At 34.1% G+C, this 14,433-nt stretch overlaps 1 protein-coding gene across 23 annotated transcripts in view; it reads left to right on the top strand.

Annotated features, from left to right (window-relative positions):
* Nucleotides 1-14,433, top strand: part of MBNL1 (muscleblind like splicing regulator 1) — a 186,701-nt gene that overhangs the window by 71,320 nt on the left and 100,948 nt on the right. For 3 of the 23 annotated variants that reach the window (XM_037526283.1, XM_037526282.1, XM_037526277.1), the window contains exon 2: nucleotides 13,795-13,914. The exons of the other annotated variants lie outside the window; for them this stretch is intronic. In XM_037526283.1, coding sequence (XP_037382180.1) covers nucleotides 13,909-13,914 — 6 coding nt within the window. In that variant the 5' untranslated portion in view covers nucleotides 13,795-13,908. The remainder of the gene's footprint in view (nucleotides 1-13,794; nucleotides 13,915-14,433) is intronic. 23 annotated transcript variants of the gene reach the window in all.

Raw genomic sequence — 14,433 nt, 5'->3', positions numbered from 1 at the left:
ACTAATTGTAATTAGAAGTTTTTCATTGGTTATATAGATTCTATTTTACTATATCTCCCCTATGAACTATGATAAAACAGCCAGTTGTTAAGAGGATAACTGCTAAAAACTCTTTTTATAGTATTGATCAACAAGTGCAGAGTGCAGGTGACTAACTCATAACTTATTTTTTCTAAGGAATTTCAACCTGACACAATTTCTATCACACAAGGATTTTACAGATTTTTTAAAAAAAATATTTATTTATTTATGCATACAAGAGCTGGGGTACATGCCAGAGATGTGGGGGGGGGGAGCGGGAGGATTCACTAGAGACAGACTGAAATACAGCAGTAGGTGAGACAGGAGAGGTCTGCCTCACCATGTGGGTTGCTCCCTGGCCGGCCGGGGATTGAATCGTGCTGCAGAGGCTGTGGGATTGCTTCATAGTGCGGTGCTTAACCCCTTGCACCATCAGGGAGGCCCGATTTTTTTAACTAAAAGAATATATTTTTACATGTTTTATTTCATTTTATTATCTCCAAATAGAGTAATCTTCAATTCACTCTAATATCTTCTTTTTGGATTTCTGATTGATCCTTATTTGTATCACTGCAATTAAAAAAGATGATATAGAGTGAAATATAACTTAGAATTTTATTTTGTTCACTTAATGGTTTCCTTGTAAGTGTAGTATATTTAAATTTACTTTTCTTACATAGATGCTAGTCTTAAGGCACAGCAAATGAATAAACTAGCCTCAATGGATAGTTTTATAAACTATCAAAATATGAGTATGGTCCTAAAACTCCCAATGCCATTACTTTAGATATTCATGCTTAAGTGTTGATTGGGTTGTTCTAGGAAGCAGGAGAAATTGATGGTCAGCCTTAGCCTGTAGTATATTTTGACAGCATGAATGAGTCAAGCAAGCAGTTTTCCAGACTGTTTAGTAGTACAAAGGAAAGGGCTTCTAAAGAAGTCATTCTTATGACTAGTTGAAAAATATTTTTCTTAGTAACTGTTCTAGAGAAAAACAGGTCACCGTTGGAAGAAAAATGAAATCTCAAGTTACAAACTCTCTGAAAACGATTTGATCACTAAACCTTGTTTACTTATGACAAAATTCCTTAAAAGGACACTGCTTAATACTTTTCCCATTATTAGTAATGTCTTGAAACTCAATAAGAACTTATGTAACACCATTACAGCTTTTAATTCACCCCACTGCAGAACTTTTGTCATTTTATTTCTTGACTTTTAAAAAAAAAAAATCCCAGTAGCACAAATAAAATTGCATCTTCCTGAATTTTGCTTAGGTTTATATAATTACTGCAAATTTATTTCACTGTGTGGTTCTAAACTGCATTTAAATCGAAAATAGGACTTTGTTGATGAAAAATCATTTGTTTGTGGGTTTACAGATTCTCCTCTAGATGGCTTGAAAAGATGCGCTGTCCACACATCTCTTCAGCCAGTGACACAATCTCAGTGTGAGCTTGATGGATTCCAACCACTGGGTTTATCATTACCACATAGATCTTTGAAAGGAAAGGCTGCAAATCTCATTCTGAGCCATGACTAGCTATTATGTCATTTTGAAGAATAGAAATAAAATCAATACAGATCCCCCCAAAAAGGACACTCAACAGTCATTAACAGACGGCAGCTGGCTTTCAAATTGTAATGTCCTGGCTAGTTAAGTGCCCCGGATTACTGTGATTTTTCAATATTGGGTCAATGCTTAAAATTTAGAATGTAACCTGGCTAGCCTTATTTTTCATTTGCAGTATTGGAAGTGTCTCTAGCATTCTTGAAGGAATGTGGAAGAAAATTGAGATTCTGCTGTGGTTCCACTTAGGTGAAGTTTTTACCAGAATAACTGTTGTAGAAGCAAATCAACGAGTGATTCAGCCTTCACTCTGATTAAAGCTTTGTAAGAAATTTAAGAATGAAAAATTTCAGGTGCTAGACGCAGTTCCATAATAAGCATGGCATTTTTCTTGCTTAAATTAAGATTTGTTTATTCTTTGTATTTTAAAGGATTGTTCATGTAATGTTTGAGTTTTATTATTTTTTTTTATATTTAGGGAGAGGTGTTTTTTTTCTTTTATCACTTTCAACATTGAACTTAATAGGTTCTTGGAATTGCAGTTAGAAGAGGCTGTAGATATGATGTCATACAATTCATTTGTTTTTATAGATTACCAAATGGAGAATTCATTGGTGAGGTTAGGGCTCAATAATATTCATAAAGCTCCCTATCTCACCAGGCACTATATTGCATAGTGGCAGCAAAACCCAGAATATACTATCTTCAGTTCTCAAAAATGGTGATACTGACACACCTGGTGATGAAAACTGCTACTAAGTTCAAGCCATTGCTCTTTACTGCTATTAAAGTGAATAACTTTCCTGACTTACTCTGACGTCTTGATTACTGGTGGCATTAAAGGTTTACAGTTTTTTTTTTCTGTTTAATAGCAGACTCTCCAAAAAATTGTGCGTGTATATATGTGTGTTTGTTATAAAATGTACTACTAAAAAGGATGTATAGAATACAATTGAAAATTGTAGTATTTTTGTTTGTTTAGCTAAATTCTTGCATTTGTAGCCAACCTGTGTTGTCAATTGCTAAGTGTCTCTGTACTCTTACTCATAAGAGGCCCTCATTATACAAAATTACCAATGAGACACATTTCAGAAGATGAAGAGTTACTTCTTCTCCACATCTCCTCCCTACCATTTTTTTGTATCATAGTATAAATCACATTCTCCCTGATTTTACAGTTCATTTGTGTGTTTCTTTTTCCCACTATTGATAAGCTTCCTAAAAATGGGAAGCTTGCATTAATCACCTGTGTTTGTATGGTATTTTAAATATCCTTGGCATTCATTATGTGTTTAGTGAATTGAAGGCAATGGTTTTTCCTGACTGTGACCAATAATTGTGAGCAGATTTTATGTGCTTAACATTCAACTTCAAAGAATGTTTTTTTATGCAATGGGACATTTGTTGGATAGCAACTTATAACTGTTCATAAAATATTTCTCTAAGGACTCCAGCATCCTTCGTTTATAGTGGGACTCATCCAGTTGAATTGCTCTGGCACTATAATGGACTATTTATGTACTATTAATGCAGTTTTCTGGAATAGGCCTTTTTTTGGATGTAAGCCATGTTCTGTATGTTATCTTCTGCAGACAGCACCAGGGGCCTGATCAGGCTTCCCGACATGACGGCTTTAATACAGCCCATGTCTCAGAGGAAAATGATAAATTGGTGTGTGCAGTGACACTATGCACAGTTATTTTGTTAACAATATTAATTCCCTGTTAGAGTGTTTTGTAGGAAAATCATCAAGCTTACATAGAGTAACATTTAAACTTCAAAGATTACACAGAGATGTGATCTATTATCAGACAGAAACATTATCACTATTTTTTTTTCCCTTTTTTCCCTCAATCTACTGAGAATATTGAGAAGAGCTTGAATTTAATATTGGTCATCATTTGAGAGGAACATTCTGCAACATGATCAAAACTATAATAATTATTTAATAATTATTTTTTATTGTAGAATTAATGAGAGTAACAAGGATACATTATATATATATGTATATATATGTATGTGTATATATATATGTATATATATATATATATATAGGGACATCTGTAAATTTCACCATGCTCTAATTATAGAAAATAACGTTTAAGTTATGTATTTCAGTGTGAAAACTTTATATACTATTGCAAAACTTCATTCTGAAACTGAAAAGAGAGTCCAAACTTCCAAATAGTATAAATGTCAAGGTCCATCCACTCGTTAACATGATCATTACTTTTTCCTCTCCAACAGATATTTTAGGAGTTGTATGATATAAGCGATTTTAAAAGGAACAGAAAAAGTCTAGAGTCAAAAATGTTCCATATTATGTGTTGATGCCAGTAGTCCTGGCAATTAAATATTTGATGGAGAAACTACATTTATCTACTTTGAAGAGGATCATCAGGAGGGATTAAAAATTTAGTACTTCAGGCTCATTAAGGGTTAGAGTGCAGTAATTATGTAACTGGTAAGAAATGCTATAATGACCACTTGAAATTGACGCGTTCCTCATTGAAACTTACTGGCCGAATTCAAGGGGCTTCACAATGTCATCTGCTTGGAAAATAAATTCTTCTGATCCATTATATTAGATTTGGCATGCTTTCTTGAGAACGTAGTGTATTTTCAGAGAAGGTAAGGGCTTGATAATAATCCTAAAAAGATCTGGACTCTAATAGAGTATGACCCCGTGGCATGAACCAACACTTACTGTCTTGAACAGTGATCCTATTCTTCATACAATGCTCAAAAGAGATGAATGGAGAAAAGACCTTTGTACTACATTTGTTTGTTAGTCATGGGGAGGCTGGTCTAATTTTCTGATCTTGCAAGTTAGAAAATAATGAAAATGGGTTGCCATTCTTTATCATCAAAATTTTAAAGAGTTTTTTTTTTTTTCCTCCAGCTTTGCTTCCTAAGTAGCCCAGTGTCTTGTTAATTTCAAAAGAACTTGTCAGACCTACTTTCACGCTAACAGGGAGAGAGAGTGATATTAATTTAATATTGTGATTCTGTTTTGTTTTTCCTTAAATCTGGATCTATCAGTTATTTAAAGAATCTCTTAATCCCTAGCCCAAAGCCTATTATTCATTGTTGTTTAAATATGATTCTCTTAAGCCAGGTAATACTACTATACTTTAGAAGTATGAAAACATATACATTAGATACTAGTTTATTTTACTGCCTAGAAATGCAGCCATAGGTCAGAACTCAGCAATATACTCCTAGTGGGCCTCCCGGGTGGCACAGCAGTTGAGCACTGGGCTGCGAAGCTGCCTGCAGCCTCTGTAGCGCCGGTTCAATCCCCAGCGTCCGATGAGGGTCTTACATGGCGCGCAGACTTTTCCTGCTGTGCCTGCTGCTCCCCTCAGCAGTGTACTTTGTCAGTCAGCCTGTTCTGTTCCCCACTCTGGCTCTGGTGAATTCTCTCACCCTCCCGTGCTTCTAACTGTACCCAGTGCTTGTATAAATAAATAAATAAATCTTTAAAAAAAAAAATATATATATATACTGCTAGTATAGTCCCTGGTAGTTAGGTTTTTACCTCCAATGCATATTCCCTGTCTGGGAGCTTTTTAAAAACAGGGACTGTTCCTTGGTCATCTGTGAATCTCAAATGTCTATCCATGGGCCTCAACTATGTTAAGTTTCCAGTAACTATTTCTTATATTAAAGTTAAAATGGGAAAAAAATGTAGAGCATTAGCTGAAATAGAATCTCTGAATTCATGCCATAAACTTCCTTACCCCACTCCCCAGATTGAAATAAAAAAACTATTAAGCTAATTATAGTGTTTATGATTATAAATTATACCATGCATTTCAGTAAAAATTCAGTCACCACTTTGCAAGGCCCGGTTCATGTAAGGAAATGAAAATTTATATTGTCTGTGGAACACAACAATTATTTGACTTGAATTTTCATCTATCAACTAATTGTGATATCACCAAGATAAAAATATACACCTACATCCTCATCTCAGTCTGAAAAAAATATCAATTTAATTTAGCAACAACACTGGTTATTTGAGTAATTTTATCTAGTAGGCATCAGTGCTGCTGACTGAGTTAAAATTTTTTAATCGCTTTGTGAATTTTTCTCCCTTAAGGCAGTGAACTCAATGACTTTTTTTTTTTTTTTTTTTACCATTTATAAGCATCATAAGTAGAAATCAATAGTTAAATTGACCCAATAAAAGATGATTGGGTCCTGTTATTGAGACAAGCAGAACATCTTAAGGCAACATTTATAGATTCTGACAAAGCTCAAAAGCACCTTTTGCATATGTAATAAATAGCGCAAAAGGTTGTTAATGAATTACATTTGTTCAATAGAGTTAATTTAAGCCATGATTCTGTTGACTAATAGAAAGGTTGCAGGTTCATGAGAGCCACTTTGAACAACAATCAGCAGCAGACTAGCCATGTGCCAAAAATGGGGACATATTGATTTCAGCTTGTTAACCTTTTAAATCAATTGGTGTAGAATCCATCTCTTCTACTTTGCTGATCACCAATTGCTTCTTCTTACATTATATTTGCATTTTATGTGAAAAATAAATTTTATAATTCATTTAAGATTTATCTAGATAAAATTTTTGGATAAATATCTAAGTATATAATATCTAGTTGGGTACTTATTAAATAAAAAAGGAAGTTCACAAGGAGATAGGATAATATATTAATATAAATAATGTGAACTTCCTTTTATATACATATAAATGTCATCTAATACTTATAAGTTCAAACCAGTGTTTAAATGAATGACCAAAAGGAATATCTTTAAATATACTTACAGTAATTTGAGTTCACTTTTATGTACGTATATTTGTATATTCCTTAAATTAGATTATATAGGTAATCTATTTCTGGGTTGACTGTTTTACTTCTTTCCTTCTTATCACCATCATCCCATCATACCTTTTATATGGTAAGTAATTTGTAAAACACAGGTATAAAATACAGTCACCCTCCTGTGCTTGTAGTATCTGATGCTGACCCAAATCAAATAATTTCCTTCAGCTGTCCTTTCATTTTCACCTACTCTGGTTAGAAATAAATCCTCTTGTGTGCTCCCTGAGGGATGAATAGTTTAGCAGGAAATCACTTACTAATCACAGTTCATTAATCACATAGAAAGAATATTTTTTAAATGTCAACTCTGTCACTCATAGAAAATATATGTTTCCTTAAGGAATCCCTGGGGGTTACTTGTTCATCCTCATTGCCTTTAACACATTACATTATATTCCTTAGAAGTTCATTGATTTCAAATATAAGTTGACTATTGATGTGTATACACAGATGGCAGTTATACCTTTTCTTTGATATACTTGTTATCCTCCTGGTCATTTCCTTACCCTGTAAATTTCACTATCTGTGTAGCTTGGTGAAGGCTATGATGGAGCTTCCTCATATAAGGACTCTTCCCAACTCCATCTTCATTGATGTCGTGTTGGCAGCTTAAAATTGGCCTGGCTGGAACATTTACACCATGGAAATTGGCAAATGCTTCAATTCAGGGTCTTCCTTTACTTAGAGAGTCACTTATTCAATGCTTAGCAGCACTCACTGTTTACAGAGTTGTCTCTTTTTTGGATCATTCAGTCATCTAGAATATCCATGTAGAATTTTATTTCCAGATATTTTCATTACACACTGTTTGAAATTCTCAGAATACCACTCAGTACACCACTTACCAGCTGAGTGACAGCGTAAGACACTTAGCTTTTCTGTGCTCATGTGTATTTATCTGTAAGATAGGGATAATAATAATACTCACCTCGGGGATGATGTAAAGTTGATTAACAAATATATTTGTTTCACTATATTACCAATAGCATACTGAGCACTCAAATAGTGCTATGTTTTATTTCTCTGTACTTTAATTAGTAGACATTTATTGATCACCTACTGAGTACTTAGTGTTTTGCTGAGTCCAGTGGGTCATTGATGGAGACTCAATACTTCTAACATGGGTGTTAGACATGACACCTCAAGTAAAAGATCTCCTCTTTTGCTGTTCCAACCTAAAAATGGGGATACCCCAAGACTATAAGTAAGATATTGTGCTATTTTAACATAATCAAATTTATTTGAACTTAATTTGACTACTGTTTTTAGGAAGTTGAGGGTGAAATTTTAAGGAACATTTTATTTCCTGTGTTAAGATTTGTAATGTACTTTTGGATTTTTTAAAACACAGTTTATAAATCTAAAGCATGTGTAAATGGAACTAGTAAGACACCCCTTTGTTAAAGGGAATCTAATACTATCAGGCAATGATATGATGACAAAAATGTGCTACATACATCTGAAGTTGATTTATTTAGTTTTGCTAGGCATGTGACATATTGTAAATTTTAGATTATATCATTTAAATAGTCACTGTAATTTTAAAACTTCTCAGATATTTTCTCTAGAATGGAAACTTTTTATTCATCTTTGGATAGTTTAATACAGCTGTTGAGATTAAGGTAGAAAGCAAATTCTTGGTATAAAAGTAAAAGTATCTTTTTGCAATTGAAAATCAGAAAGATGGAAAAACTTTATATTGTTCTTGTAAGTCTGTGACATATTTTATGATGTTATAGAGCAGTTCTGGTAAACGAGAGATCTTTAAAAGAAGTGATATTATATTTGCTTTTCTAGCACCTTATCAGGAAATTTGAAAGGAGACAAAAAGCTAAGCTCTTTAATTGTGGTGTAGGATAACTAAGGATTAGACTGAATCTAACTTTGAAGATCAACAAGTGGATATTTATATTATGTCAATGTAAGAATAGTTCCATTTTTGACTTGCAGAAGCTATTTAATCTGAATAGCACAAAAACTACCAAAAAAGCTTGCTAACACATAAATATTGAGTATTTTCGTCTGTTAAGTGGAAGGCTAGTGACATGGATATAGTAGTAAAATTCTAAAAGGAGTTCGTGAAAAAATAAATGTTATGCAACATGAAAAGAATACCAGGGGAAAAACTGACAGAGTAGAATAACAGGAAGATTAGTCATTTCTGGAAGGAAAAAAAAAAAAGGTGGGGAGCGGGGGAAGAAATATTTTAAACAGGAATGTAGGACTGGAAGTGCCAGTGCTAACAGATAGATATAAGCTAATTTAGGAGTGAAACTGGCCTTTAAAAAAAGGAATAATACTGGCCACATTTAATTACAAAATGTAAAATTCACATTAACAGCAATGAAAAAACAAAAATAGAGAACTTTTTCTGTTAGGGATTACGGGAACCCTATAAAAATAAAAGAATGATGTTTACTCCTTGACTTGAGCCCACTTGGCCTATGTCAGACAGCAGTATCAAACATGCATAAAGAAAATGCATTTCCTTTTAAACAAACTAATACACTACTGTTTTCAAGTGTTGGATAACATAAAAGCATTCTGGGCATTTTGAAAGTATTTGGTTTGAATTAATTTTCACTTAAACATTTACTTGACAACTGGCGGAGTAGCAGCCTCCAAATATTTTAAAAATTAATTCCATAAACTCTTGAAAATATAAATTATAACTATGTATCATAGAGAAATATGTAACAGTCCCTATAACAAAAAAAAAACAAAAACAGGCAAGTAAATATCACAGGAGTGTGTGTGCGCGCACGGGCGCACAAGCCCATAGGGGCATAGATAATCCCATTAATCCCTCAATTCTACTGAAGGTATTGGGGGCACTTGCGGCAGGGATTTTGCTGCGTATTTCCCAACCTCTCTGAGAATTCTCATTTGTTAAATTGGAATAATAATAGACCTGCCTCAAAGTCATATAATGAGGATTAAATGAATTAGTAGATTTAGGCATATTTAAACAGGAAGATGGTATTTTTGTCATTTTAATTACAACTCTGTATTCAGATATGAACAGAGGCTTGTGTGCAGCGTTTCTGACTAACACAAGAGAAGATGGACAATTGCAGAGGGAGCTCTTACTGATGCTTTGATGGCTTAAAGTGTTATTTGAGAGCTTACACATATATCCATACTAGACAGATATAAATCTATTACTTCTTTTGGCTATCCCTTACTAACTCCAGGAAACAGAAAATTCCATAAAATCTATTTTGAATAAAGTAAATATCCCTAGGTTTATATTATGATGACATCAGGACAAAAATGTGCTCCTTCTATCAGGAAAAAAATATGGCATTATTATTTAAATACTGAAAATGGCTTATGTATATTGAAATAAAGGTATCAATTTATTCTAATTTAGAGACTCAAGACTTGATAATTGTGTAGCATTGAATTCATAGAAATGCAATATGTAATCAAGCAAGTATTTCCTGTGATTTTGTGATAAAATCTTTTTTTTTAAAGATTTATTTATTTATTTATACAAGCACTGGGTACAGTCAGAAGCGCGGAAGGGTGAGAGAATTCACCAGAGCCAGAGGGGAGAGTAGAACAGGCAGACAAAGTACACTGCTGGGAAGCAGCGGATGGTAGGAGAGGTCTGCGGGCCATGTGGGACCCTCACCTGGTGGCCAGGGATCGAACTGGCGCTGCAGAGGCTGCAGGCAGCTTCGCAACCCAGCGCTCAACCACTGCGCCACCAGGGAGGCCCTTGTGATAAAATCTTACTCAGTTGCAATACTTTCGTGACTCACATGAACATAGCTTACTGAGATAAATTTTAACTCTAGCACCGATAACCAGTTTACACAATACCAAATGCTGAAAAATCTCTCTCACTCTCCAATTGTTCTTCCTCCCCTCTCTACCCGTACCCACACAAACATACCCTTTCCCTACACTCGTGCACACACACACACGCACACAACAGGGCATGACTGCATAGGAAATGTTTATTTTCCAAGCTACAGAAAACAAATGTTATCTCAAACACTAAAAGTCCTTCCTTTTCCTGATTTGGAAAAAAACAAGTCCTATTGAGTTACTTGCAGATTTTCTTTTTTCTAACATTTAGGTTTATTTAAAGCATGAAGTTGTGAGGACAAAATGACTAAGAAGTGTGTAATGTATAATTAGAGTTTTTTTACTTTTCGGTCACCAGCTCATCTCTAGATGACTTAGTATTAATCAAAGATTGATTAGAGCTAGTATCTTGTTTGATTTCCAGGAGAAGCAGGGAACTCACTGTAACCTCTCTGCTTGTGACCTCAGTATGACCCAGAGTTGATGCTTATTAGTGTGTTTCTTTTCAGGTAAAGTCAAATTCAAGGAATTAAATTAAGAGATTAGAACCAGTAAGAATTGACGAATATGAAGCATAATTTATTCATCTAGAAATATAACTTCAGTTGATCTTTCTAAAAGTAGTCTGTTAAAATTATTAGAAGTTCCAATTTCATGTTTTTAATTGCACAATTAACATTCCCAAAAAGGATTAATTGTAGCTGCTGCTGAAAGGTTGAGCAGTTGGGACAAAGTACATATATATGTGTATATATATATATATTCTCTTTATATATGTATATTTCGATGACTGTGTGAATGAGTCGTGATAGTCCTAGTCTATCACTTAGAAGTGCCAAGGTCATAAAAATCCTTTGTTATGATCCATCTTATATAAAAGCCTTGAAATCACTTTATTTTCTTCACCCAAAAGATGTCAGATATATTTTTTAGAATTTTCGGATAACTTTTGTGTTAATGCAGTGTTAACACAGAAGACAGATAAATTTAAATCTTGTTGTCAGTCAATCAAGCTTATGTGGGTACAATGTATAATATCTCTTATCCATGGAATTCTGCAGAGGATAGTTGTCTGGAAATTGAGTAAAGAATTGTCATATTCCTTTTATGGAAACTTTTGATGGTAAAAATAATTGAGAATAAATAGACTCATATATCACTGCCAGCTATGCCACACGGCACCTACAATTTCTTCTTGCTAAATGCCATCAAATGGTTGCCTTTCTTATAGCTTGTGGCTACATTCTAACAGGGTAGACACCGTCACCAAAACTGTCTTCTCTCTGAAGTTTTCATGGTTTCTTGTGCTAATGTATATAAGGTTAAAGCCATAAAAACTAAAGCTGACCAAAAATAGTCCATAGAATTAAAGAGATAGATTGTTTTCAGTATTCTTCATTGGTTTTTCAGTCTTACATTTGGACCCTATATGTTTAATGTGGACTGCCTAAGATTTACCCAGATGGTTTTGTCTCTTCAAGAGCTAATTCAAGGAATGTCATTGCAATTGCTGAATATTCAAGGAAGTGCCATCCAAGGTTGGTTTCTGTCCCTATCTCAAGGGATGATCTTGGATTTCAGAAGCTTCCACTAAGTTCTCAATTAATATCTTGACCCTGCACATACTTAAATTTATTTTCCACTGATAGGAATAAAATATGGCTGCTAGCAGTGGTAACTCCCCCAACCCAACTGTGATAATAATGTTACTGTCCTGTTACTGCCTCTAAAGAAAAAAAAAAAAAAAGTAAAAACTGAATTTGTCCTTGATGTTTACAAGATCTTATTTCAGTTGATCTGAATCCTTAAGTGATTAAATGTCATGAGATACATGAATGTAGCATTGTGTTTTATAAAGTGATGTGCTTTCTACATGTTGTTTTTGAAAACGGACAGGGATCACAGATCCTTCTCCCACCAGGTTTCTGGACAGATCGGCTATTTCTCATTCTCCTATAAGGGCCATCACCTGCTATCTGATTTTAAGAAGGAGTAGACATTTACTAAGTAGTTGTATGACCTTTGGCAGCTTACTTAACTTTCAGAACTTCTGACTTCGCTGATAAATCCTGTAGACAGGAAGCATGTCTACCTGTTGGATTGTAAATTTTAGATAAATTAGTTCATTTGTAAAACTAAGGAAATTTAGGATATACAGTAAGTACTCTAGATAGAGTATTATATCTTAATTTTTATGTCAACATTTTTTAATGTCTAATTTTTTAAGATGAACTTGTAATACACAAATAAAACCAAAATTAATATTGCAGTTTTAAGGAAATGTTGAAGAGTATATGTAGCTCTGGAACTATAACATTGGTTCAGATCACTTGTGAACTCTGTGATCTTGCACACTGGTTGAGACTTAAGTTCCTCATTTGCAAAATGAAGCAGTACTAATATCTAATCCATAGATGCTGTGAAGATTAAAAGAGACACATGTGAAGCACTGACAAGAGTGCTTGGCCCTTCATGAGCATCGACATGTTTGCTAGTGTGCTTATTATTACTTTTATGAGGAAGTGAATGTGTGAAGAATTAATATATGAGAAACACATTATACTGAGAATCTGTATGTGGGGTTTAAATTTTGCTAATGAGAATAGTTATTCTATACTCTGCAAAGAACTCATGCCTGGTGCTTATTATCATTATTAATAAGTAAATGCTATTTACTTACTAGGAAAATAATACTCTATTTTCTACTTATCCTTTGTTGAACTATTAAAAATTTTAAATCTTTAGCTGTTCTTTTTATCTATAGGATTTTAGTTCCGGATAATTCAGTTAAGTCAAGTCAGTGCTTTGATAATGATGTTACCTGCTTAACTCTGTGGTCCAGCCACATTTAAGTCACTGGTTAAGTTGAAAACCATTGCAAGGAAAAGCAACTCACCAATAAGATCAAAGTGAGAATGAAATATAGAAGCAATGAAGTCATTGCCTCTTCTGTAAAATAAAGATCATAAGATCTGCTATTTCCCCATCTGTTGGGAGTATGGTAAAGATTATGAAAACATTTGCATTTATAAAAAGTGATCATATGCCAGAAAGAGAGAGAGAGAGAGTATTAGGAAAGAACTGAGCAAAATTGCATGATGACATTTATTTTGTATGGTCACCTCCTTTCATTAATGGACATTTTAGTGCAGTCTACTGGCTGAATTAGGAGTGGAAATGGAAAATGAAAATTTTAAGAGAATTCCTTAAGGCTTCTTTGTAATAAATTTTTAAAAATGCGTTTCTATCGAATTAGGAACTTAGAATTCCCTAGTAGCAGTATATTTATCACTTTGTTTGGGGAGCAGATTTTACCATGATCACAGAAAAACACCTGTTTTGACACTCTGTGGGAAGGGTGCAAACATACGGGCAAACTCTGTCTAGGTGTGGAGTAAACAAGAATGCTTTGGCTAGCATCCTGCGAGGAGCTGGGTCTAAATGGTCTGCTCCAGCTTCTGCTGCTGCTGCTGCTGCTAATATTGCTGGGAAGGAAAAGTGGCTGACCTGGCATATTCTTTACTCTCGGCACTGCAGCAGTCGCTCAGGAAATGTTGTTTAAGGGGAACCTTCTGGATCCTTTTCATGGCACCATGGCAAGAAGAAGCCGTATCTTATCTATTGAAGATAAATCGTGGAGTTGGCTAATGGATGCTGGTGAGTGAATAAGGCAAATGGGGAGCCAATTCACAGAGATATCTTTTGGGTAGACCAGTTCTCTCAAAGACAGAGATGGCGTCCATGGGAAAATAGTCTTGGCTATTTTGAATATGTGAACACTGTTCTAGAGTGGAGTCATGGTTCTATAACTCGTGACCTGATCTGTGATCCTGTATGTCATTCATAAATGAAGTTCACATTTATTCCCAGCTTTACTACTTATCCATACTAATCTAGAAGTTTGTTAGATACCTCATATTTCAACTATTATATCACATATAATTTCCCAGTCACTGTGTAATCTTTATTCTTGTTTCTCACTTGATCAACAGTGATTTGAAAAAAAAAAAAAAAAACAGACTTTATAGTATAGGAAAGCAGATATTTTCCTTTCAATTATAATTGTGTACTTCCTTTCTTCACAACAATAGACAGTTTTGAATTAAGAAGTTATTAATGTATATGTCAGGAATTTTCTTTTCACTTAAGATATTTGTATGAGCAAAATAGTAAGAT

The sequence above is a fragment of the Talpa occidentalis genome, unplaced genomic scaffold, assembly GCF_014898055.3.
Source record: "Talpa occidentalis isolate TD23 unplaced genomic scaffold, MPIMG_talOcc4v2.1 talOcc4.4, whole genome shotgun sequence".
In the NCBI taxonomy this organism is placed as follows: Eukaryota; Metazoa; Chordata; class Mammalia; order Eulipotyphla; family Talpidae; genus Talpa; species Talpa occidentalis.
The sequence above is the reverse complement of the archived record's forward strand: the minus strand, read 5'-3'. Positions and strand labels throughout refer to the sequence as shown.